This window comes from Lithobates pipiens, unplaced genomic scaffold (genome assembly GCF_037356315.1).
Source record: "Lithobates pipiens isolate NorthernLeopardFrog02 unplaced genomic scaffold, aLitPip1_a1.2 Scaffold_64, whole genome shotgun sequence".
NCBI classification, from domain to species: domain Eukaryota; kingdom Metazoa; phylum Chordata; class Amphibia; order Anura; family Ranidae; genus Lithobates; species Lithobates pipiens.
The window spans coordinates 1,805,785-1,831,810 of NW_027507886.1; the positions used below are offsets into that span (position 1 = coordinate 1,805,785).

A 26,026-nucleotide genomic window follows, 5' to 3' on the forward strand; every position below is an offset into this window, starting at 1 on the left:
TAAAAATATGGATTTTAACTTGTAAACACCAAATGCCAAAAATAGGCTTAGTCATGAAAGGGTTAAATCACATTGCTATTTGCATAATGTACTTGTTTGTAGCCTAAATACTGAAATGTGCACACTTGAAACTGTCATTTTGGAAATGTCAGTAAAAACTTGGCTGTGCCAGTACATTTTGGATGTCCTGCCAGTAAATTATAATATGGTGAGTTGGCAACACTGGTCGCATACCCCAATTCCAAAAACTTTGGGAGGCTGTATAAAATCGACATAAAAACAGAATACGATGAATTTCATAAACCTATATTTTATTCACAGTAGAAAATAGAAAACATATCCAATGTTTAAACAGAAAATGTATCACTTTAACAGAAAGAATAAAGTAATTTTTAAATTGATGTCAGCAACACATCTCAAAAAAGTTGGGGAAAAAAAAGTTGGAACAGGGCAACAAAAAGCTTTACAAAGTGGTACTAACAAGGAAGAGTTTGAAGAACATTTTGCAACTAATTAGGCTAATTAGCAACAGGTCAGTAACAGGATTGGGAACTAAAACAGCATCTTAGAGAGTCAGAGTTTCTCAGAAGTAACAATGGGCAGAGGTTCACCAATCTGTGAAAAGCTTTGTATATTGCATATTTGTAATTGCATGAATTAAGACTTTAAATACATCATAATTTATAGTACATAATATCAAAATATTTTGAGAATCTGGAGAAATCTCTGTGCACAAGGGACAAGGCTGAGTTGCAAGGCTGAAACGCAATCTTGGATGCCTGGGGTCTTCGGGCCCTCAGATGGCACTGCATTAAAAACAGGCAAGATTCTGTAATGGACATCACTGCATGGGCTCAGTAATACTTCCAAAAATCACTGTCTGTCAACACAGTTTGCCGTGCCATCCAAGAATGCAAGTTAAAGTTCTATCATGCAAAGAAGAAGCCATATCCGAACATGATCCAGAAATGCAGGCATCTTCTCTGGCCCAAAGCTCATTTAAAATGGTTGGCAAAGTGGAAAACTGTTCTGTGGTCAGACAAATCAAAATTTGACATTCTTTTTGGCAACCATGGGCACTGTGACCTCTGGACTAAAGAGTAGAGGGACCTTCTAGCTTGCTATGAGTGCTCAGTTAAAAAGCCTGCATGTCTGCTGGTATGGGGGTGCATTAGTGCCTATGCAATGGGCAGCTTGCACATCTGGAAAGGCACCATCAGTGCTGAAAGATATATCCAGGTTTTAGAGCAGCATATGCTCTCATTCAAACTACATATTTTTCAGGGACGGCCTTGCATATTTCAGCATGACAATGCTAAACCGCATACTGCATTTATGACAACAGCATGGCTTCGTATTAGAATAGTCTGGGTGCACTAGCCTGCCTGCAGTTCACACCATTCACCAATTGAAGACCCAAGACTGTTGAATAATTACAATCTAAAATCAGGCAAGAATGGGACAACATTCCTCTTACAAAACTCCAACAACTGCTCTTCTCAGTTCCCAGATGTTTACAGACTGTTATTAAAAGAGTGGATGCAAAACCTTGGTAAACAGTGCCCTGTTCCAACTTTTTTGAGACATGTTGCTGCCATCAATTTCCAAATTACCTTATTTTTTTCTTAAAATGGTACAATTTCTCTGTTTAAACAGTTGATCTGTTTTCTATTTATTTTTTGTGAATAAAATACGGGTTTATGAGTTTGCAAATCATTACATTCTGTTTTTATGTGGATTTTACAAAACTTTTTTGGAATGGGGTTGTATGAATGCAAACAGGCCAGCACTGGGGGAGCCTGGACAGGCGCCCTCTCAGCAGCTCAGGCATGCAGGCAGGAGGGTGTGCTAAGCTGAGAAAACCCCTCTTCCCCTCCTGAAGACTTCTGGGATTCATGACATCATTGGCCTAGGCCTGGAAACCAGAAAGTAACTGAAGAAATTTAGAAAAAACATTTAAAACAAGTAAATATGATATACTTTCCTATTAACTAATGGTAGCAGAATTAGGATTAGAAATAGTCAACAATGATGGAGAGAGTGCAGTTCCGTTTTAAGGAAAAGCCTCCAATGGGGCATATAAAACATCAAAATTACTTTTTATTTGAGTAGTAAAAGGCTAGAAACTCCATTAGCTTTTTATTACTGTGTCTTATTAAGTGTCCCTGCTATACATTTACCCCTACTTCCCATTCTGGTGGCAACAAAGCCAGAAGAAATCTCAGTAGGGCCCAGAAAGCAAGAAAAAAATAGCCAGAAGTTGTCTGCTTTCTCCATTCTATCCAAAGCAAAAGGGCATGTGTAGCTGGATTTGTCCTTTAAGTTCAGTTGATCAATCTAGCGAAGTCAGACCATTCAATGAATTTCTTAGGCTGAAATCAGAAATGACTTTCAAGTTGTATATAATTTCTCTTTGACTGACTAAGCAAAGCTTTCGGTAAACATCTGGAAGGGTGGTTTTATTCATTTTTTTCCGTGCAATCTCCCGGTTTCTAGAACAGTGTGGGTGGATAAGGCGCAAACATAATTAAAATGGTACTGGCTTGTGTATAGCTTGGAAGACTGTGTATATGTTTTTAGATGACTAACAAGCATATTTATAAAGTGGCAGAAATTCAGCTCTCCAAATCAAGCCACAAAACAGTGCCTTGAAAAACTATTCACCCACCTTGGCTTTTTTCGTGTTTTGTTGCCTCACAACCTGGAATGAGGATTTGCATCATTTAACTTACAGTACATGCCCACAACTTTGAAGATGTTTTTTTTATTTTTTTTTTATTGTGAAACAAATAGGACAAAACAACAGAAAAAGTCCAGTGTGCATAAATATTTCCCCCCCTAAATTCCAATACTTTGTATTAGAGCCACCTTTTGTGGCTATCCCAGCTCCAATTCGCTTTGGATTAGTCTCTATGAGCTTGCCACATCTTACCACTGGGATTTTTGCCCATTCCTCCTTGCAAAACTGCTCCAGCTCCTTCAAGCTGCATGGTTTGCTCTTGTGAACAGCAATATTTAAGACTGACGACAGATTTTCTATTGGATTGAGGTCTGGGCTTTTACTAGGCCATTCCAACACATTTACATGTTTCCCCTTAAACTACTCGAGTGTTGCTTTAGCAGTGTGTTTGGGGTCATTGTCCTGCTGGAAAGTGAACCTCCGTCCTAAATAAAGAAGATCCCTGTGTTTAGCACCATCCATCTTTCCCTCAACCCTGACCAGTTTCCCACTCCAGACTGATGAAAAACATCACAGCATGATGCTGCCACCACCATGATTCACTGTGGGGATGGTGTTCTTTGAGTGATGTGATATGTTGGGTTTGCGCCAGACATAGCATTTTCTTTGATGGGCAAAAAGTAAAAGTTTTGTCTCATCAGACCAGAGCACCTTCCTTCATACAATTTTGGAGTCTCCTACGTGCCTTTTCTCAAACTCAAAACGTGCCATTTTGTTTTTTGCTGAAAGTAATGGCTTTCTTCTGGCCACTCTGCCATAAAGCCCAACTCTATGGAGCGTACTGCTCATTGTTGTCCTATGTACAGATACTCCAGTCTCCGCTGTGTAACTCTGCAGCTTCTCCAGGGTTAACTTAGGTCTCTGTGCTGCCTCTCTGATTGCCCTTGCCCGGTCTGTGAGTTTTGGTGTGCAGCCGTCTTGGCAGGTTTGCTGTTGTGCCATGTTCTTTCCATTTGGTTATGATAGATTTGATGGCGCTCCTAGGGAACATCAAAGATTTGGATATTTTTTTATAACCTAACCCTGACTTGTACTTAACAACATTGTCCCTTACTTGTTTGGAGAGTTCCTTGGTCTTCATGGCAGAGTTTGATTAGTGGAGCCTCTTGCTTAGGTGTTGCAGCCTCTGGGGCCTTTCAAAAAGGTGTGTGTATATGTAATGACAGATCATGTGACACTTAGATTGCACACGGGTGGACATCATTTCACTAATTATGTGACTTCTGATGGTAATTGGTTCCACCAGAGCTTTTTATGGGTTTCATAATACGCACATGCCAATTATCATTTTTTTATTTCTGAAAAATAGTTTTATGTATATATTTTTCTAATTTTACATCACCAACTTAGACTATTGTGTTCTGATCCATCACATATAATTCAGATTAAAAAAAACATTGAACTAAAGGCCAAAAAAAAAAAAAGCCAAAGGGGGGGGGGGCGGGGGGTGTATACTTTTGCAAGGCACTGTGTGCTGAGTTATTTTGAGGTGACAGCAAATTTACACTGTTATACAAGCTGTACACTTACTACCTTACATTGTAGAAAAGTGTAATTTCTTCAGTGTTGTCACATACTTGGGTAGGTTCTAGAGTTAGGATTTTTGGTAAGTGCAGGTAAATGTAGGCAGGCGTAGCTGAAAGCTAGTTGTTTTGATCTGTATGGGCTAGGAGTGACTTAGAGTAGGCTGGTGACTCACAGATAGCATCACTTCTCAGTTACCCCCTTCTGGCTTCTAGAGGAATCTAGAAGAGAAGAGGGGATGAGAGGTGGAGCTGCCTGGGGTGTTCTAAGAAGCCCTGACCAATCCCCAACTTGGGCTGGCAGGGGCAGGCCTTCCTAAATACCTAGAGTCAGCCCAGCTGGGGAGTGGTTGGATGGAAGAACTGAGGATAAAGTACTAGGCTGTTGGGCCCTTTGAGGGTGCGCCCCATTTTGTAGGGTGACCTTGGGCCTGGAGACTAGGGTGCAGGACGGATCCTTTTAAAGAATCCATGAAGGATCTGAACAGGAGGCACATCAGAGAGGACAGCAGGAGCTAGTACTGCCAGGCAAGTCTTCAGGAGGGAACCACCAGTGTGTGAGCAGCCAGGAGGGCTGATGAGTGACATGTGCTATCGGGAGTACTGGAGAGGCATGCCAGAGAGGACTGAAAGGCAACAGTCAGAGCTGGATGTAGAGCCAGTGAGGATTGCAATGTCATAGACAATGGAGTCAGGCAGCTGCAGCCGGGAGGGCTGGTAGGGCCTGAGGAGGGATTGCTCGGAGCAGTAGTCCACCATAGAACAGCTAGCCCTAAACACTTTCTATTCTACTTTGCTACACAAAAAGGCACCCGCAGCCCCTGCCTACAAATAGCAATTCCTAAGGAATGACCGAGTCAGTGTTGGGCCTAACCATGTGCTAGCTGTGCCTGGAGTCAAGTGTTGTGCAGGAAAGAGGGTGTGATAGTCTGCAAGCAAGTGTTGTGCAGGAGGAGTTTAAAGAAATGTTGTGTACAAAGTTCTGTACCAAATTGACTGTTCTATAATTCTACTTGGCATCCCATATATTCCCATCCCTATCCAAGTTCAAATCCCTCAATGAAAATACAAAAAACAAGCATATTGACTGTTCATTGACCCCAAGGTGTCTGGGAATTGAATGCCGGTCTGGGCAGGGTGATGGGTGGGCCCCACAACTTTCAGCAGCCCCTACGGGGGTACCGCTACAAAAATATTTACAAAAATGTGAGGGGTGTACTCATTTTTGTGAGATACTGTATTTCTACACCCGTATTTATTGGTGTGTAACACGCACTTTTTCACCCTGAATTGGGTGCAAATAGTGTTAGGCGCCGATACTGCAATTTGGGTTGCCTAGGAGGGAACGGGGATGTGGGACGAGTGCCGTCAGATTACAGCAAGAATCTCCTGTTTACTCAGTGGCCTCTGTAATAAGAAGTCCCGTATCCTGGGCCGGCATTGGACCAGTGTTCTGTCTATTCATAGAATCCGGTCCAGGAGGAGGGACTTTGTATTAAAGGGGCCACCGAGTAAACAGGAGATTCTTGCTGATGTAATCTGACGGCGCTTGTCCCGCCCTCCTCCCTGTTTCCTCCAAGGCAGCAGTAATTTGAGGATGAGGCTTCAGATGGGCACTGATCAGGCTGCATTAATGGCAATGGTGAGGCTGCAAATGGGCACTGATCAAGCTGCAATGATGGGCAATTGTGAGGCTGCAGATGGGCATTGATCAAGCTGCAATGATGGGCAATTGTGAGGCTACAGATGGACATTGATCAAGCTGCAATGATGGGCAATGACCCATATTTTGCTTCAAAATTCTTTATTTAAAAATTTTTTTTTCCTGAAACGTCCCTCTTAAAATGAAGAATAATAGAAAACCAACAGACCCAACAGTCATGACATGCGTGCCTCTGATTCTGTGTAATTGAATCAATAATTGAAAGGGGGTGTGCTCAAAATAGTAGCAGTGCGGAGTTCAATTAGTGAGGTCATTCAGTCTGTGAAAAAAAACAGATGTCAAACAGGTGGCCATTATTTAGGGACGAAGGCAGCAAATGTTGTACATGCTGGTTATAGTGCATTTTTCTCTGAAAATCTGAGTAAAATGGGTCATTCCAGACATTGTTCAGAAGCACAGGGTACTTTGATTGCAAAGTTGATTGGAGAGGGGAAAACATATAAAGAAGTGCAGAAACTGATAAAATTATCTCAAATGCTTTAAAATGGCAACCAAAACCAGCCAGAAAGACTTATAAGAAAACAGAAAACTACCATTCGAATGGATCGAAGAATAGCCAAAATGGCAAAGACTCAGCCACTGATCAGCTCCAGGGTGATCAAAGAAGGTATAAAGTTACCTGTGAGTACTGTAACAGGTAATAGATACCTATGTGAAGCCAAACTATCGGCTAGAAGCCCCTGCAAAGTCCCATTGTTGAAAAAAACGGCATGTTGAAGGGGTTGAAATTTGCCAAAGAACATATTTACTGGCCTATAGAGAAATGGCACAACATTTTGTAGACTGATGAAAGCAAGATTGTTCTTTTTGGGTCTAGGGGCTGCAGACAGTTTGTCAGACAAGCCCCTAACATTGAATTCAAGCCACCGTGCACAGTAGAGACAGTAAAGCATGGTGGTGCAAGCATCATGATATGGGGATGTTTCTCATACTATGGTGTTGGGCCTATTTATCACATAACCAGGGATCATGGATCAGTTTGAATACATCAAATTACTCAGAGGTCAGCCTTACTTGAAGAGGTTGCCTTATGCCGTGTGGTGTTCTCACCGGACTCCTCCGCTATCTTCTGCTAGCTCTTTTACTAGCGGAGGAGCCCGGATTTCTTCTTCGTCGCCGCCCGGGGGTCTTCTTCTGACTTTGCGGGTCTTGTCCCCCTCTTTTACTAGCGGTGGCCCAGTCTTCTGTAGCCACCGCCTTCTCTTCTTCTTGTTCTTCTTTTTGTTCCTTGAGATGTTGACTCAACGCTCTCTCTGGCCACAATGACAGGGACGCGGTGCGTGGTGACTTACATAGGGACAATGGGCAGGGTTACCAGGTGATGTCCCCGCCCATTATGATGTCACAGTCCCAGAGGATGCTGGGACTGAGACATCATAAGGGGCGGGGACACCCCCCATGTTGAGGGCCTGGTGTGGCTCAGGGGGCGGTCGCTTGTCCCCACCCCCTTTCCTGACCGTCTGGGTTGCGTGCTCAGATAAGGGTCTTATATGAACCTTGGACACTGTTTTTTTTCGGTGTAGGGCTTCCCCTTTAAGTCCATACCAGGTGACGGGGCCAGCGATGTATCAATCTCGTCGCCGACATTGACTTCCTTCGCTAGTCCTGGCTACCTGGAGCCATGTTCAAAATGAACGGACTTTCCTCCGTGTGTGGGCAAGTCCGTTCATTTCAAAAGTACGGCGCACTCCCGCCATAGTCCGCCGGAAAAGTCCGGTGGCGTGTGGGCAGGTCTGCTCGTTCGGAAAGTCCGGCAGACCTCCGCTTCAAAGTCCAGCGGTTTGTCTGCCAGGCTAAGTCCGCCGAACAGTCTGATCGTGTGTACGCGGCATTCGTTTCCACTGTCATCCAGACATAAAGTGGTATGCAATACAAAAAAATTTGAGTCTTCACCACAAAAAAGAAGGGAATTTTTTTTAATAGGCTCACCTGTTCTAGTGACAGCTGTGTACAATGGGAATTCCCTTCAATTTCTACAAATTTCCTCTCAGTTCCTCTTGTGTCTTTGGGACAGGAAATCACCCCAGTGGGACACAGACAGCAAACATTTAACTCACTGTATTTTTACTATTCCCTACTCGATTGAAAACTGAAAAAAAATAAACAGGAACTGACATAAGGAAGCAGTAAAGCTACATACAGGAAGTATTCTTATTAAGGCTACATTTGCACCGACGTAAAAAGACTTGCGTCTGTTTCAACAAACTACCTCTGATCTGTCATGTTTAGGTTGGAAAAAAATAAAAAATGGTGCAGACCTCTTCTATTTTTTCCGGACCTGGATGCTCTGAGCTAAGTGGATGTGCGCTGGCGCATGTCTGTTTACATCCGCCTGTTTATGAACTTATATGGCACTTTCAAGTACGTCTGCTTGAGAGAAACTGACAGGCAGAACCTATTGGAGCACCCATACGAAAGGGGCCTAATTCTGGCTATAAATATTGATCTTTTAATTCTACATCGGAGCTCATGTACCCTTGCATTTTAGTGTTTTGCATTGTGGGATGGTGGAGAAATACTAATTATTTGGATTTGTCATAATGAACACCCAGGGGAAAAATAACTATACCAGAAACAGATGTGTCTGTGATTTTTACACATTAGAGGAACTTCTTAACTGAGAGTTTCAAATTCAAAATGGAAATCACTTTCCTACTTGGATTGTGTTAAACACATTGTAGTTTCTTTCTAAATAAATAGTCCTTGGTCTTTAGCCACATTTCAAGTTTGTTTGTAAATGGGAGTTTTGAAGACCTATAGGAATCTGAATGGGCTGCCTGCCCGAGCAAATGCGGGCTGTAACACTGTTCAGGGTATCCTATGCAGAACACCTTAATTTTATGAGATTTATTTTGCTACGGTATAAGGGGAGATTTTTCCACCAATTCAATTTGCTCTTTAGGAGTATAGGAAAATAGTAGTTTAGCTATTTTAAGCCCCGAATATATTATCATAAAAACATATTGCAGTTGGACAGAGGACAGTGAGTCAGTCTTGTCTAGTGGATCTAAAGGTCGGGTCTTGGATTTCCCCCAATTCATTTTCACTCCAGAATAAGAGGATAAGCTGTTTACAATGTTTGTAGTGTTGTTTGGAAGAAAAAATATTTCTGTTTCAATCATTTTTATTCATGTTTTGTATAGTGAGACAGTCTAAAAGACAGTAAACATAAAACTGTAGTAAGGAAAAAGTAAAATCCAAATATTATACTGAAGTAAATAGAACATAATCATGTTGATGGTAAATTAAGAAGGTAACACACAGAAGCTACAGGGTTTACCACTGCATTAGATTTGCAAGTAATTGGGTTGTATGGAAATGGCAGTGAAGGTATCAACCTTCCTGGTCAGAGGTGCCCCCCACCAAGCCAGCAGAACACAATAGTGCTGTGGAAGGCATTTCCCCATCAACATTGACTGTGTTGATAGGGGGACCTGGGAAATTTTATTTCATTCCACCCATAGTGGAAAGAAAGAAAATCAAGTCATCTATGGGCTGCTTAAGTCTAATCATCCTCTGGAACATGTGGGGGAATAGCGAAATTGGTACATTCTTATGGGTAATTGATACCAGCGCATTTGAAATTTAAAATTGTTTTGGCAGTGGTGTGATAGCTTAGGCTTCAAGACTGTGGGAAAACAAGTGAGATATTAGAAGTTGCAACTATGTCAGAGCTGGGCTCTTAGCAGCTCTCTTCTCTGTGCTCAGGCTGCTCAGCTGTCGGATAATTGTCTTTATCATCTAGTTATCATTATCTGGTTGTCAGTCCCACATACAGCCAGCCCCTTCTGGCTATTTAAACTGCCTTGTTCATACCTTTTCCTGCCTTCTCCATATATGGAGTTTCTCTGCTGTGCTCCTATGAAAGACTTTGCCCGGCTAACGTCCTTTCTGGATCTTGATATTGTTCTTCTGCCTCAGACTATGCTGATCTCTGGTCTCCTGATTACTGGCTTGTCTGACTACATGCTTTGGCTTCCGAATCCCTGGCTTATGTTTTGACTACTTTTACTGATCTGTACCATTTTTACCATTGCATTAAAAGGCAAGATTTTTACTGCATTTTTGTCTCAGTCTGATTCATGCTTCCTGACAAACAAGGAGGTAAGTTGAGTAATTTGAGCAACTTATTAGTAGTTTGCTAAATGGGGTAGACCTAGCCCACCTCTAGGTTAAGGCTTATAGAGGGTTTGTCTTGCTAATCTGCTCAAATTGGTTTCCAGATAAGGTGAAGAATTCTATTCTGTAGAATTCAGAGAATATGGGAGAGTATAGGGAGTAAGAGTACACAAAAATGTATAATAAATTAAAGTAAGAAGGTCATTTTTATTACAGAGACACGTCCCAGACATGAGATGGGATACTTTTCCGATTCTGTTAACTGTTTGCATAGATATTTGAAATTAGGAAGAACATTAGCTTGACAAATGCTGTCATTTGATTAGGTAAGGTTGATGTCTAGATATGGAAGAGGATCCATTATTCATTTCAATTCATAAAATTCTTGGGGATTATGAGCAAGGTCTGGGGGGAGGGAGACACCTACGGGCTTGAATTCTGCAGCAACTGGACTAATATAAAAAAAAAACTCGAAGAAGATTTGTCTAACACTGTTGCCTTTCTTTTCCTAAATCTGCATTGACAGGCATGGCAAATATCATGAAATAGTGTTTAAAGTTTTTTTAGCCACATTAAGCTCGATATTTGGAGCAATAAAACTTACCTTTTGTAATGTGTTTTGTAACAGATTTTTTTTATACTATGATAAAGAAAACTGTACTGGAAGAAAATGTTAGTTGCCTGGCTGTGTTGGACCTCAGTACTGAGTGACTGAACAGGTACAGCTAAGATACGTTTTAGTAGATCCACATACTTTATCTAGTTCAGTGAAAGTATTGAAGCATTGGGATGGAAGGTGTTCTGAAAGCTTCGAAACCAAGGCTCTCTAAAATACAAAACAAAGGACATTATGAAGCCTGAACTTCACATTGAAGAATGAGAAATCCAGATTTTGGGCTACCTTTGGCAAAAGAGACCCAACTTGTCAAATTAATGGGTACTTCGATCTGGCTTACGTGCTATACAAATGCAACAAATTAAAGGCGTACAGCAATGAATGATCTGTGAATAGATGATTTGCCATTGTAAAAAATGTTTTTCCTAATTAATGACTGATTAAATTGTTCTCTTTATTTATTTATTTTTCAGAACTGGCAGCAGTGATCCATATTGCATTGTGAAGATTGATGATGAGACCATCATCAGGTACAGCCCACTAAAATAAAAGTTGAACTCTAGGCAGTTAAAGTGTATCTAAATCCAACGTTTTAACAGTTTAAAAAAAACAGTTACATGCTGACACACTCCAGGAATGTCCAATATGCTTGTGCTGACAACTAAACTGTCAAGCCATCAAATGGCTGGTGTCATAATTGATCACATGTGTAGCACCATGGCAGTTGAGAATCAAACAGAGGCTAAGATGGCTGCCTTTTTGGCTGAAACGAATGCTGCCAGCTGCCATAATTGGATGGGCACTCTGTGAAATTCTGTATAGCCTATCTAGCTTAAGAAGCTTTCCCCACCCCCCATTTGGAGTGCTACTGTACAGGAGATTATAGCAGGCAGGTCTCTAAGATATGAAGAAGGATTTAGGTACCTGTTCCCTGCTTCTGCTTGTATATAAGATATGTGTCATTTTGAATGAAACCATAACTGGGTCCATTATCGACATTTTTATATTTGCCTGGAGTTCAGCTTTACCTTTCTACATTTACAGCTAAGCTTGCAAGAATCCATCTAATGAACCTTTATCTGACATTTACCAAACATAAAAGACAGTGTTAATGGCTGCCATCCAAGTCAAACATTTGGCTTTACCTATCAAAGTGCGTAGTTCATAAAACAACTACAGTCATAGTTGTCCTCTTTGTGGCCACTGGAGATTAATGAAACCAAAATAAAGTTTATATGACTGCCATTTGGAGAATAACAAAGAAGTTATAAATAGATATTGCAGCCCTGGCGTTCACAGACAAGCAGTCTAAAATGTCATATTCTCTGTATTGGATGTGTTTTATAAATTTGGAATCACAAGGGTTTTTCCAACATGAATAATTCATAAATCATATAGTTACCAGTGGGTTTTCTCGTTATGTAAATTCTGGAAACATATGCATATTTGTGGCTGGGTGTTAAGGGACTTTTAATTAGAAACAACTTTAGTGCACAGTGCAGTGGTATTCAGTTACCCACACCAGATGTCAGCTGCATTGCTGCACACAGAACAATTAAATGATAATTTTGCTTTGGTTTATTATTATGTGTTATTATTATGTGTGGTTGCAAGTGGATGTTTCTGCTGGCCTTAGTAAAGACCATTAAAGTATACAAAACCAAAATTGACAATGACATAATCGTTTACTAAATCACTGTCCTACATTAGCAATTAGTGTTATTTTTAAAATAAATTACATTTTTTTTAATGCTTTGTTGCTTACCGACCTTAATAATTTTCTGCAGCCTCTTTCTTTCTGCATGCATGTACTCCAGTAATAGCAGCATGGCTTTTCTCAGGATGGATTTTAGTAGTGGAACATACCTGTGCAAGGTATGTTGGAACAGCTGCTTGTATTCTCCATTGGCAGAGTATGTGACGGGGTGACAATACAGGAGAACAACTGGGAGATAGAGGCAGAGTGTCACCCTATAACAGGAACTTTCTGAACAAGAACCTTAATTGTACTTTGTACAATTGTACAGTTGTGGACAGTGGACATGCTATGGGAGACACAGCTGCTGCTGTAAAAAAAATGGACCATCTGGCACAGCGTTTATAAACACTGTTCAGCTGTAGGATAGAGAGTTACAAAGTATAGTTTTTTTGTTGTTGTTTTTTTTTTATGCTACATGCCCACAGGCATTTTTGCAGCCACTTCTATGAGCATTTTTGCAACTTAAAAATGCCTCTCCATGTTAACCTAAGGCCTCATGCCCACCATGGCGTTTTTGAGCTGTAAATGGCATAGGCATTTTTAATCTGCAAAAAAAAAAAGTGCTTTCCGAGGCTCCAGCGCTAGAAATGTAAAAACGGCAGTCAGTAAAAGGTGTTAAACGTGATTTAACGAGGCTTAAGGCTGTATACACAACGTTATGCCTCGTCCAGCGTTTCTCTGTCTCTATTCAAAATCAGTGGTTCCCTATGGGAGCCCATTGATTTGAATAGAAGTTGCACCAGAAGTCGGATCCAGAATATCATCACCCCATCATGCCCTGGGTGATAGCATCACAATGGGCATGCCCTCTAACTTACATCATCGGGTGGCCCCGCCCCATGCCAACATAAGTCATTGCACATGGTGGACCCAGCATTACACCGGGAAATCGCGTTGAGTCAACATCGGAAGAAGAGCGGAAGATAGCGGAGACAGAGGGCAGCGTAGAGAGAGTTCAAGAACCAGAGAGGGGAGAAGAACTGGAGAGGAAAGAACACGTCGCCAGAAGAGGCGATGTGCTCTTTCACCTCATACTAATTCACCTAGGGTGGGGGCCATGATCTGGGGAGCCCCTTGTTAAAAGGGGCTTCCAGATCACGATAAGTCCCCATCCGTAGACCCCGACAACCACCGGGCAAGGGTTGTCGGGAAGAGGCCCTTGTCCTCATCAACACGGGGACAAGGTGCTTTGGGGTGGGGGCCCCCCTCCCCAAAGCACTAACTCCCCCATGTTGAGGGCATGTTGCCTGGTATGGTCCAGGGGGGCACTCGATCAGCACACAAGTTGCGCGACTTCTGGTACGGCTTCTATTCAAATCAATGGGCTCCCATAGGGAACCATTGATTTTGAATAGAGACAGAGAAACGCTGGACCAGGTATAATGCTGTATACAGAGTTAAGCCTCGTTAAATTGCATTTAACACCTTTTACCGGCATCTGTCATTTTTACAGCTCTAGTACTGGAGCCTCAGAACGCACTGGTCCTGGGTTTTGTTGCAGCTTAAAAACGCCTATGCCATTTACAGCTCAAAAACACCATGGTGGGCATGAGGCCATAGGCTAACATAGAAAGCATTATGCTGCAAAAACGCTCATAAAAGCAGCTGTAAAAATGTCCGTGGGCATGTAGCCTTTTATTGCTGCCTTAAAAAATTTGCAAAATTTAATTTTTTTAAATTTGTCAATAAAACAATGATTGCATTACAGTATTACTAAAAGAAAGCCATATTTGCCCTGATATACATACAGCATTACTTTATCTTAGATAACGACAAAGTTATCTCCCAAGTTAAAAGTGAAAAATAATTCTGAGAACTGCTTAGAGAGGAAGACAGAGGTTTGAGGGTAAATTTAAGGCATGGGCATACCCTTTAATTGATCTCAGGCGCTCCTAGCGATTCAGTAACAGAGGAATTTCAGAAAAACTGCAATGCTTTGTATGGTTAAACACTTATGGCTTTATGTATCAACGTGTTCCCTTTTAGAGCTGAAGTTCTCATTAATCATTCAATCAGAAACTTTCAATCAGCATAATACCTTCTCTGATTAGTGGCTATGGGAGAATTATCTCCAGTTCTTAGTAAAAAAATAAAAAATTCATACTTAAAGCTAAAGTTTAGTGTTGTTTTTCTTCAGCAGGGACAGGGAAGTTGGTCAGAGTTGATGGGAAGATGGATAAAGCCAAATACATGGCAATCTTATGCCGCGTACACACGATCACAAACTTAAGTCCGCCGGACAATCCGCCCGTGTGTAGGCTCCGACGGACTTTTTTTACCCAAAAGTCCGGCGGACTAAGATTGGAGTTTTGAACACCAATCTGTCCGCCGGACTCGCATTTCGGCGGACAGTACAGCTGTGTGTGTGCCAGTCCGCCGTACTTTTGAAATGAACGGACTTTTCCCGCCCGGAGAAAAGTCCGCTCATTTTGAGCACGTCTCCAGGTAGCCGGGACCAGCGAAGGAGGCGTCGCTGGCCCGTCACCTGGTATGAACTTAAAGGGGAATCCCTACGCCAAACAAACGGCGTGGGGGTCCCACCTAGGTCCATATCGGTCCCTTATCCGAGCATGCTACCCGGCCGGCCAGGAAAGGGGGTGGGGACGAGCGAGCGCCCCCCCTTCTGAGCCATACCAGGCCGTGTGCCCTCAACATGGAGGGTGCCTTGGGGAAGGGGGGCCGTGTGGGTCTTCTCGCCGGACTCCTCCGCTATTTTCTGCTAGCTCTTTTACTAGCGGAGGAGCCCGGCTTTCTTCTTCGCCACCGCCCTCTTCTTCCGACTTCGGGGGTCTTGCCCCCCTCTTCGGTTCTTTTTGCCAGGCCACCGCGCCTTCTTCTAGCTCTTTTACAAGCAGTCTTTTGTCGCTGCTGCCGCTGTCTTCTGTCCTTCTGTTCTTCTCTTCTGGAGATGTTGCCTCGTCGCTGTCTCCGGTCACTATGACAGGATACGTGGCGTGCGGCGACTTATATAGAGACATCACCGGATGATGTCCCTGCCCGTTATGATGTCACGGTCCCAGCATCCCCTGGGACTGTGACATTATAATGGGCGGGGACATCATCCAGTGATGGCCCGGCAAGAAGAACCGAAGAGGGGGAAAAGACCCCCGAAGAGGGGGACAAGACCCCCAAAGTCGGAAAGAAGAGAGCGGCGGCAAAGAAGAAAGCCAGGCTCCTCCTCACTCGTCCCCACCCCCTTTCCTGGCCGGCCGGGTAGCGTGCTCGGATAAGGGTCTGATATGATTCTTTCCTCCGCATGTGTGGGCGAGTCCGTTCATTTCAAAAGTACGGTGGATGGTCCGCCGGACTTAGTCCGCCGTACCTAGTCCGCCGTACCTAGTCCGCCGCAAAAGTACCGTGTGTGGGCAGGTAGCTCGTTCGGAAAGTCCGGCGGAAAGTCCGCCAGACTAAGTCCGCCAGATAGTCTGATACGTGTGCACACGGCATTAGAAGGAAACCTGTTAGTCTGCAAAAGACTTGAGACTGGGTTGGATGTTTACTTTCCAGCAGGGCAACAACCCTAAACATACAGCCAGAGCTACAATGGAATCATTTAGATCGAAGCAGATTCATGTGTTAGAATGGCCCAGTCAAAGGGCAGACCTAAATCCAATTTGGAATCTGTGGAAAAACTTGAAAATTGCTGTTCACTGACGCTCCCCATCCAATCTGACAGAGCGTGAGCTAGTTTGAATGGGCAAAAATGTCTACAAAGTATTAATTCAGGCGGGCTGAATACAAATGCATGCCACACTTTTCACATATTTATTTGTAAAAAAAATTTAAAACCATTTATCATTTTCCTTCCATTTCACAATTATGTGCCACTTTGTGTTGGTCTACCACCTAAAAATTCCAATAAAATACATTTACGTTTTTGGTTGTCAAATGGAAAAATTTGGAAAATTTCAAGGGGTATGAATACTTTTTCAAGGCACTGTAATTACTATCTCCAGTGGTGATTTCAAACAAAATATCAATAAAGTTCAGTTTTATGGCAGTTAAAAATTCAAAAACGTAGGAACCCCTTGTTCCCCCTTAGAATGATTTATTTATGTGGTATTAGTGAATACAGACACAGCATGACTTCCACTTGCTCCCAGTGATCGTAAAGCAAGATGGCACAAAGAGTGTGGTTTAAGAGATGAAAAAGAATTATGAAACATTCATAAATCGTAAAATCTTTTCCCAGAAACAATAGATCCCATGCATTGGATCCATATACACGATATTGTTGTAGGATTGGGTGACTGTCATCTCATAGTTAGCGTTAGACCATACTACTATATTCTGTTTTGATAGGAAAATAAAAAAGATACTAGTAGTAAATTTGTTATTTTTTAACTTACAGATGTATTTACATTTGAATTCTTTTTTCTATCCTCTTACAATTATTTAGCCTAAAAAGGCTCTCACACTTCGACTCTTCAGTTGGCCATTTCAGAGTTGCTTTGTTAGTGTCTATAAAACTAGCTATAACGCTATTCCTCCTATTCTATTAGCTCAATTTAATGTTCTAAAGGAATAAACAATGACTGTGATCTTTGCATAGGACAGCAACAGTGTGGAAGACTCTATCACCATTCTGGGGAGAAGAATACAAAGTCCACCTTCCACCCAACTTCCATTCCGTCTCTTTTTATGTCATGGATGAAGATGCGCTTAGGTAATTATTTTTGTTTTATATATGTAGCATATTCATGCAAAGTTGAACATTAGAAAATCCGAATTCAGTTTTTTTAGATGCTTCATAAATGTTTTATTGATTGCAAAAAGACACATTTTAATTCTATATGTAAATATGGTTAATATGCCCTACAGCTAATTTTAAAATGCAAATTTTCAGGAAACAATAGTGCACACAAACACAATATATACCCACATTTTTGGTAAAATGTAAAATAGGATTACACTAAATCGATAACTAACATGCTATTCTTTAAAACTGCACATGTTCATGAAATGGCGACAAACTATGATACATTAAATTATCCATAGGTGAGGTTTTAACTTCCTTTTCAGGTTACCAGTTTAGAGCTACACAGGAGCTCTAGAATTAATGCCCTCACTCTGATGTTTGCAACGATACCTCACATTTGTGGTGTGATCACCTTTTATATATGTGTTTGGAACCTAAGTATGCATTTGTAATTTGTGCATGAGCACAGAGGGATGGAAAACTTTAATTTTATTTAAATGTTATTCATTTTATTTACATTTTTTACACTGTCTCTTTAAATTTTATTTTTGGATCAACTTTATTGCTATCACAAGGAATGAACAACATTCCTAGTGATAGCATGGGTACATTTTACTGAGAGAACTCGAGTCTTTTAGACCCCAGATCTTTCCTCTGCCCTCAAAGCTTCTGATCAAACCAAGATTGTTTTATCAGATGCTTTAAAAGCTGATAACCGCTTGTAAACAACAAACTAAAGTGGGAATTGACTAAATCCTCATCGCTTCCAGTTTCTGATATCATAGAGGAGGGGCGAGAAGGAATGTACTTGCCTTTTCTCTTCTAGCTGCTGAGCCAACAGGTGGCAATGATTCCAGGCTCACCGATCACATCGCCTTGCCTTGTACAGGTGATCAGGCGGTTGTAGGGCCGCTTGGATCACCTCTGCAAAAAAGTCCTGCACTAGCCACAAATTCTGATACCAGGATCATGGCTGCCGCTACAGCCATAATCTTGGTATATACATTTCAACCCAAGGATGTACAGTTATGCCCTAAACGTGCAAAGTGGTTAAAGAGCACCTGTGGTAAAAAAAAAAAACAGATTTTTTTTATTTTCTATTAATTAGTGTAGCACCCTCTACCTTTAGGTAGGTACTCGAGTAGTGGGTTTTTGTGTATACTGCCAGTACAGGTAAATTTAGGCAGACCTATGCTGTGAGCTAGGCCTGTTTGTTTTGATATGGGGGAACGGGAGTGGTTTAGTGTGCTTCAGCTCTTGGGTGCCTCCTCTGGTTTTCAGAAGGTTCTGGAAAAGAGGCAGGGCAGAGAGCTGGAGTGCATGGTTTGTATACGGGAGCTCTGACCAATCCCAAACTAGGATTGGCAGGGGGCAGGCCTCCTACATATACCCATAGTCAGCCTGCTGTGGGAGGAGTTGTCAGGTGGATGAACTGAATGATGGAGTGTAAGCCCTTGTACACACGGTCGGACATTCCGACAACAAAATTCATCGGATTTTGTCTGACGGATTTTGTCCGAAACTGGTGTTGCATACACACGGTCGGATAAAGTTGTCGGAAAATCCGATCGTTCCTAACGTGATGACATAATTTAGTTACGACGGGACTACATTCAGGCTAGTAGCCAATAGCTTTGGTCTAGGAATTTGATCTGAGTATGCGTGGCACATTGTCTGATCGTAATTCTCTACAAATGATCGGACAAAGTCCGATCGGATCATGTTATCGGAAGATTTTATAGCCCAGCTCTAAAACTTTGTCGGTCACGGTGGGCGGGTGTACCTCAGGCTGGGAGCTCAGGAGCTGGGAGGGAGCATCTCATTACACAGTCATTTAGAGGTGTCCTGGAAAAGGAGCAGGAAAGAGAACAGTTGGGAGCATGTCCAGGCAAGTCATTCAGGAGGGATCTATGCTGGGGTCGATGCGTGAGAAGCACAGTGTGAAGCTCTGGGAGAGACATGCCAGCAGTTGGATGTGGAGCCAGAGGGAGAGACTGTGGTGTTTTGGAGTCAAGTCCCTATATAAAGTGTTCCTGACAGTAAGTAATACAGCTGGGCATGGCAAAATCTTAGACATGTATTTATAGTAGTAAGAAAGGGTAGATGCATCACCATCTGCTTATAGCATTCTTATAACAGGTTCTGTTTAAAAGAGATATATGGGTTTCTTTGTTTTTTTGGATTCATAATTACCTGGTTGGATGCAGCATCGGCCCGATACTGCATCTGTCCTCTGATCACTGAGAAGTGACCAATCAAACACCACCGATCACTCGGCTCTCACAGCTCCCCAAGCAGAGAGTTGAGAGGCTGAGCCAGGTACTGGTCCAGGGATCTTGGCGGATCCTGATTCTATGGTCGTGATGACGCCAAAACCTGGACCACCTCTGTGACATCAGCAGAGAGCCGACTTCAGCCCACTCTCTGCTGAAAACGGTTCACAGGAGTGCAGAAAAAAACTGCACTCCTGGGATTCATAGGAGAACTACAGCCAAGCAAGCTTTGGCTGTACTTCTCCTTTAACTATTGTTTAGGTGGGAACAGAAGATCTCTTACAGAGGATCACATTATCAGGACTTAAAATCAATTTGAATATTTGAATGTATGCATAGCATCATTGAAAAGGGATCATTTTGCACAGAATGCACTGATGTAGGTAAAATTAAGAATCCCTACCTAAAAACATAATTTATTATGTTGTAGGTGTTCAGCAGCGACCATAAGGTCACAACCCTGTAGTAGAAAATATAGTGGAATTCTAGGCAAATCTTTAAAAGGCTTTACTAGTGCATTGCAGATTTCTTCATCATTGCTAGTTAAAGCAAAGCACATACCTTTCCTTTGCTCCCCCATCCCTTGGTTTAGCCTTTGTTATACTTCCTGCAACCACAGACAGCGTTGACAGGGGGCGGTCATCCCCGCTGAGGGAAGACCAACCACTAACGATGATCGTGTTTAAAATCCAGCAGGCTGGTTGTACCCAAGTTGATCAATCAACTTGGTACATTCAGCCGGCCCATACATGGTTTGAATATTGGCCAGTCCCTACTGTACCAGCTGAGATTCGAACTAGTCTATGACCAACATTACTCCCCTTGATTTTTTCTGTGACGGTGCTGGTGATTGGTCCAGTGCTGTCAACTGAGGATGCTGAGAGTTCTCAGCCCAGTGTAAGCTGCAGTTAGAGCAACCTGTAGCTTACACAGGTCTTCCTTTCTTTGCACGAATAACTGACTGGCAGCGGGGGAGCAAAGGAAATGTGAGTATGTGCAGCTTAGAAGTGGGAAATTAAAGCAGACCTGTTGCTTTGCCTTGTATGAGAAAAACACAATGGATAGTCTCAGTGACCAATAGTAAGGCACAGGAGGCAACAAAGATTGTTCTTGATTTCTCAAGTCAGTATCTGCCTATTAGAGCACCCCAGGATTCAGGGCTCCCAGGAAGCTGTGGAATTATTTGAAAGGTTTATGTAGGCACATACATTATAGGCATGTAATACAAAGAAGAAAATACAAAGAAAATCTTAACAACATAATTACATTATATTGAAGAAAATTTGTTTTTGGAAGCCTTCAGTACAAATTTGTTACCATGCAGAACTCCGGAAGGCAGTACACAACTTTTCTGGGAAGCATGAATTGATTAGTAAATCAGAATCTCCAGGAGCGGAATGAGGTTCATTAGTGTCTTAGCCAAGATGATTACAAATTATTTGAATTCCACAGAGTATTTGTCCCTTTCTACAGAACACGTTTGCAAATGAAAAGAGCTTGAACCTTCATAATGAGCCATGGATAAACAACGCAATGTAGAAAACACACACTCCTTCATTCCTGCTGAATAGTGAATTAAGTATGGAATATTTTTGCAGGGGAAACCGGGTATAGTGTAGTAAATGGAATAAAAAAAAAACCCTGATATACCAGATAACTGACAAGCTTTCTCACATCCTGCCACCTACTGTTGTTTCTGAACCATAATATGTATGTGTGTGTGTGTGTGTGTGTGTGTGTGTGTGTATATATATATATATATATATATATATATATATATATATATATATATGCAGTTGTGCTCATAAGTTTACATACCCTGGCAGAATGTATGATTTCTTGGCCATTTTTCAGAGAATATGAATGATAACACAAAAACTTTTCTTTCACTCATGGTTAGTGTTTGGCAGAAGCCATTTATTATGAATTAACTGTGTTTACTCTTTTTAAATCATAATGGCAACAGAAACTACCCAAATGACCCTGATCAAAAGTTTACATACCCTGGTGATTTTGGCCTGATAACATGCACACAAGTTGAAACAAAGGTATGAATGGCTATTAAAGGTAACCATCCTCACCTTAGATTTGTTTGCTTGTAATTAGTGTGTGTGTATAAGGCTACTTTCACACTGGGGCGGGCGGGCGTCAGCAGTAAAGTGGCGCTTTTTATAGCTGCGCTTTACCGTCATTTTAGTGGCGCTATTCAGCAGTTAGCGGGGTGCTTTTAACTAAAAAAAGGGTTAAAAGCAGCGCTTTGCCAGCGGTTTGGCGGCACTACCCCATTGATTTCAATGGGCAGGGGAGCTTTAGGAGCAGTGTATAGACCACTCCTACAGCGATGCAAAGATGCTGCTTGCAGGACTTTTTTTTTTTTTATCATCCTGCAAGTGCACTGCTCCAGTGTGAAAGCACTTGGGCTTTCACACTGGAGAGACAGGAGAGGCTCTTTACAGGCACCATGCAGGCACTATTTTTACCGTTGTAGTGCCTGTAAAGCACTCCAGTGTGAAAGTAGCCTAAAAGGTCAATGAGTTTCTGGACTCCTGACAGACCCCTGCATCTTTTATCCAGTGCTGCACTGACATTTCTGGATTCTGAGTGATGGGGAAAGTATAAGAATTGTCAAAGGATCTGTGGGAAAAGGTATTTAAACTGTATAAAACAGGAAAGGGTATATAAAAAGATATCCAAGGAATTGAGAATGCCAATCAGCAGTGTTCAAACTTTAATCAAGAAGTGGAAAATGAGGGGTTCTGTTGAAACCAAACCACGGTCACGTAGACCAACTCGAATTTCAGCCACAACTGCCAGGAAAATTGTTTGGGATAACAAATAACTTCAGGTGAAATACAGGACTCTATGAAAACATGTGGTGTGGCTGTTTCAAGATGCACAATAAGGAGGCACTTGAAGAAAGATGTGCTGAATGGTCGAGTCGCCAGAAGAAAGCCATTACTATGTAAATGCCACAAAGTATCCCGCTTACAATATGCCAAACAGCACAGAAACAAGCCTCAAACCTTCTAGTACAAAGTCATTTGGAGTGATGAGACCAAAATTTAGCTGTTTGGCCAAAATTGATGGCAAGATGAACGCATTATGTTATCAAAAATACTGGAGGAACATTTGCATTCATCAGTTAGGAAGCTGCGCATGGGACGTACTTGGACATTCCAACATGACAATGATCCAAAACACAAGGCCAAGTCGACCTGTCATTGCCTACAGCAGAATAAAGTGAAGGTTCTGGAGTGGCCATCTCGGTCTCCTGAGCTCAATATCACTGAGCCACTTTGGGGAGATCTCAGACATGCAGTTCATGCAAGACAGAGCAAGAATTTACAGGAACTGGAGGCTTTTTGGCAAGAGGAATGGGCAGCTTTACCATCTGAGAAGATAAAGAGCCGTATCCACAAATACCATAATGGACTTCAAGCTGTCATTGATGTTAAAGGGGGCAAAACACGGTATTAAGAACTGGGGTATGTAAACTTTTGATCAGGGTCATTTGGGTAGTTTCTGTTACCATTATGATTTAAAAAGAGTAAACACAATTGATTCATAATAAATGACTTCAGCCAAACACTAATGAGTGAAAGAAAAGTTTTTGTGTTATCACTCCTATTCTCTGAAAAGAAATCATCAATTCTGTCAGGGTATCTAAACTGATGATCACAACTGTGTATGTATCTATCTATCTACCTATCTATATAAATGGATGGATGGATAGATAGATATACTGTATATAAATGGTATGCAAAAATCTGTATAATTAAAGGGGCAAGTTTTTTTTTATTTTATATCTAAATGGAACCACAGTAGTTCCACACAACCAAGTTTTCCAGGTCTGTCTTTGTCCCACATTTGTTCTATAACTTAATTTTGATTGCATTATGAAGAAACAGAGGAAGTAAGCCTCCATGTTGGGTAGGTCTTTTCATATATGCTCTATCACATATTCCCTTTGTGTTGTACAGAAAAAGCTACAAAAAAAAGAACCCTGAATGTTTTAGGTTTTGTGTAGAATGTGCCCTGTATGTTGTGTTTCGATTTTGATCATGGGTAACTGGATCTTTATATACAAGGGTTTGGATCATTTACAAATAGGGATAGATGTATAAGATTAATGATAACTAGACGTAAAGGATGGAGAAAGGGAAACTAGGGGAAGAGGAAAGGATCTACTATCTATGCTGGCACATTCATTCTGATTTTAAGCCATACACACCAGGTCGCAGCCCGTCTTCTTTTTTATTTTTTATTTTTTTTATTTTTTTTAGTCCATATATTATTTATTGAAAACATTTTTTTGTACAACAAATACAATAGAAAGAAAAACATCACAATTCACAACAAGCCACATCCAAAAATCCAAGCAAAATGCCACGTTAAATACACACATTCTACTTTATTCCATCCCATCCATCTTGTCCGAAAAGAAAAATCATACCAACAAATAGCATCTTTCATATTCTCATCAGTTCAGTACCATTCCAGATTCCTGACACCATGCCAGCTAAACCTTTTTAAATTTATTTAAATCTCCCCTATTCTAAAAGGTCAATAGCTCTAATTTGAAATTCAAATTGACCATTTTCCAGTATCTGTCAATGTATGTGGCAAAACCTACTTTTGTGTAATTAATTTTCTAGCAGGGAACAATATTCTACCTAGCCTCAATCTCAGACCAATCTGACCCTCTGGAACTTCTAGGTGCCAAAAAATGCATGTAGAGTATACGGAATATATTTAACATTTGTTTTAAAAATAGTATTAATATGATGAATAATATCTTTCCAATAGCTTACCCACTTAGCAATGTCTCCAAATAAGATGTATGAAATTGCCCAGGGCCTGTCCATAGCTAGTACTTTTAGGATTATCCCAAAAGCCTGCTTTATAAAGTGAATGGTTGGACAATAAATACCTGAGTTACTCTTTCAGGAGCCATCAAAATATAATATTTCTGACCACTCATCCTTGTCAAAATTTCCTATGTCTCAAGACATTTCTGCATTTTATGGGATATTTCATCAGGAAGTTATGAATAAAAATCTTGCATACAGAAGAAATAATACCCTTTGTATGATATGACATCACCACATACTTTTTTATTGGAATCTTAGATCACAGGTGTTGTCTTCTTCTGGAAACCTATTGAATGAAAAGTTTCAATACCCATAGAAACTTTTCATTTTAGGAAACCTTTACTATACAATTGTTCAAACCTTAAGTGCTTGTTCACACCTTGTGCAGTGACCCTTATTTTTCTCCATTTGATTAATGTGGGTCACTGCAAGGATTCATAGAAAACAATGATTTTCTATTTTCCTTACTTTCTAGCTATCTATATATATATATATATATAACTGCATGCAAATGCACATTATGGCACATGCATTTTCGGTGAATTTTTTATGTACAATATAGTGTGATAGAACTCTAAAATACCCTGTTGTTTCCGGAGGGCAAATCCCTCCAATTTTGCCAATTCAGTATACATGTACCCCAAACAGGTGTAAAAGAAGAAGTATTATCTATTCTATTTATTTAACTAATCTCTAGATTTTGTTTATCATTTGGAAAAAAAAAAGTACAGAAGATCCTCCTTTCCAGTAGCACCTTTGGAAGATCCACCTCTCCCACACTTGCACTAATCAACAGATACACAGGGTGGATCCCCTAAACCCAGCTTGAAAAATCTTGCGCCTGAACCACTCTAGGATTGTGCACAATATATCTGTTAATACAAGCTCCTGCAATAACTTTCCACAAGTAGAATGACAGCTTGGAGACCACATCCCAGGAGGAGGATATTTGTCCATTTCAGGCATTGTAACCCAGTTAAACTACTGCCGGGGTGTGCAACTGGTGAACCTCCAGCTGTTGCCAAACTACTGTACAAGTCCCATCATGCCTCTGCCTCTGGGTGTCAAGCTTGCGGCTGTTGGAGTCTTGCTATGCCTCATGGGACTTGTAGTTCTGCAACAGCTGGAGGTCAGCTAATTGCATATCCCTGCTCTACTTTCATGGCTTTCATCGCTTCAATATTTTTATTATAATACAGGATTTATATAGCGCCGCAGTTTACGCAGCACTTTACATTGTAAAGGGGGACAGAAGAGAACAATTCAAGACGAGGGTTAGGTGGGAAAAATAAACAAAAATATCTACCACAATTTACATGAATATGCAATATTCATAGATTGTAATGTTTAAATAGAATCTTTCCCTGCGGACAGTGTATATGTCCAAGCTTGGTTTTAAAAGAAGGAAAAAAATAAATCCTGAACTAAGTCACTCTAGGAAACACAATGCCTGCATCTTTTACTCCCAATTCCCACAAAAGAAAAAGATAAAATTCCAGTACCTTGAAGAACCATCAGGTGTAATATTTTCCTTTCTTTTCAATCCATGCAAGTGCATCAGTTGGTTATCCAAAAAATAGGTTTCTCCTATAGCAATAAATCTCAGTCCTTCAGGACAGAACATAGCATATAGCACTTTCAGCTTCTGCAAACATTTTTCAATTTCCTGGAACTAAGCTCTTTTTCTTCATGCCTCAGCAGAG

At 41.2% G+C, this 26,026-nt stretch overlaps 1 protein-coding gene across 4 annotated transcripts in view; it reads left to right on the plus strand.

Annotated features, from left to right (window-relative positions):
• The window catches only part of LOC143958914 (ras GTPase-activating protein 4-like), a 239,161-nt gene that overhangs the window by 72,490 nt on the left and 140,645 nt on the right, over positions 1–26,026 (plus strand). For 3 of the 4 annotated variants that reach the window (XR_013270144.1, XM_077467902.1, XM_077467900.1), the window contains exons 2-3: positions 11,195–11,251; positions 17,033–17,146. Coding sequence is in view for 3 of the 4 variants with exons in the window: in XM_077467902.1 (XP_077324028.1) it covers positions 11,195–11,251; positions 17,033–17,146 (171 nt within the window). In the remaining variant the exon portion in view is untranslated. The remainder of the gene's footprint in view (positions 1–11,194; positions 11,252–17,032; positions 17,147–26,026) is intronic. The other variant, XM_077467901.1, reaches the window with a different exon arrangement.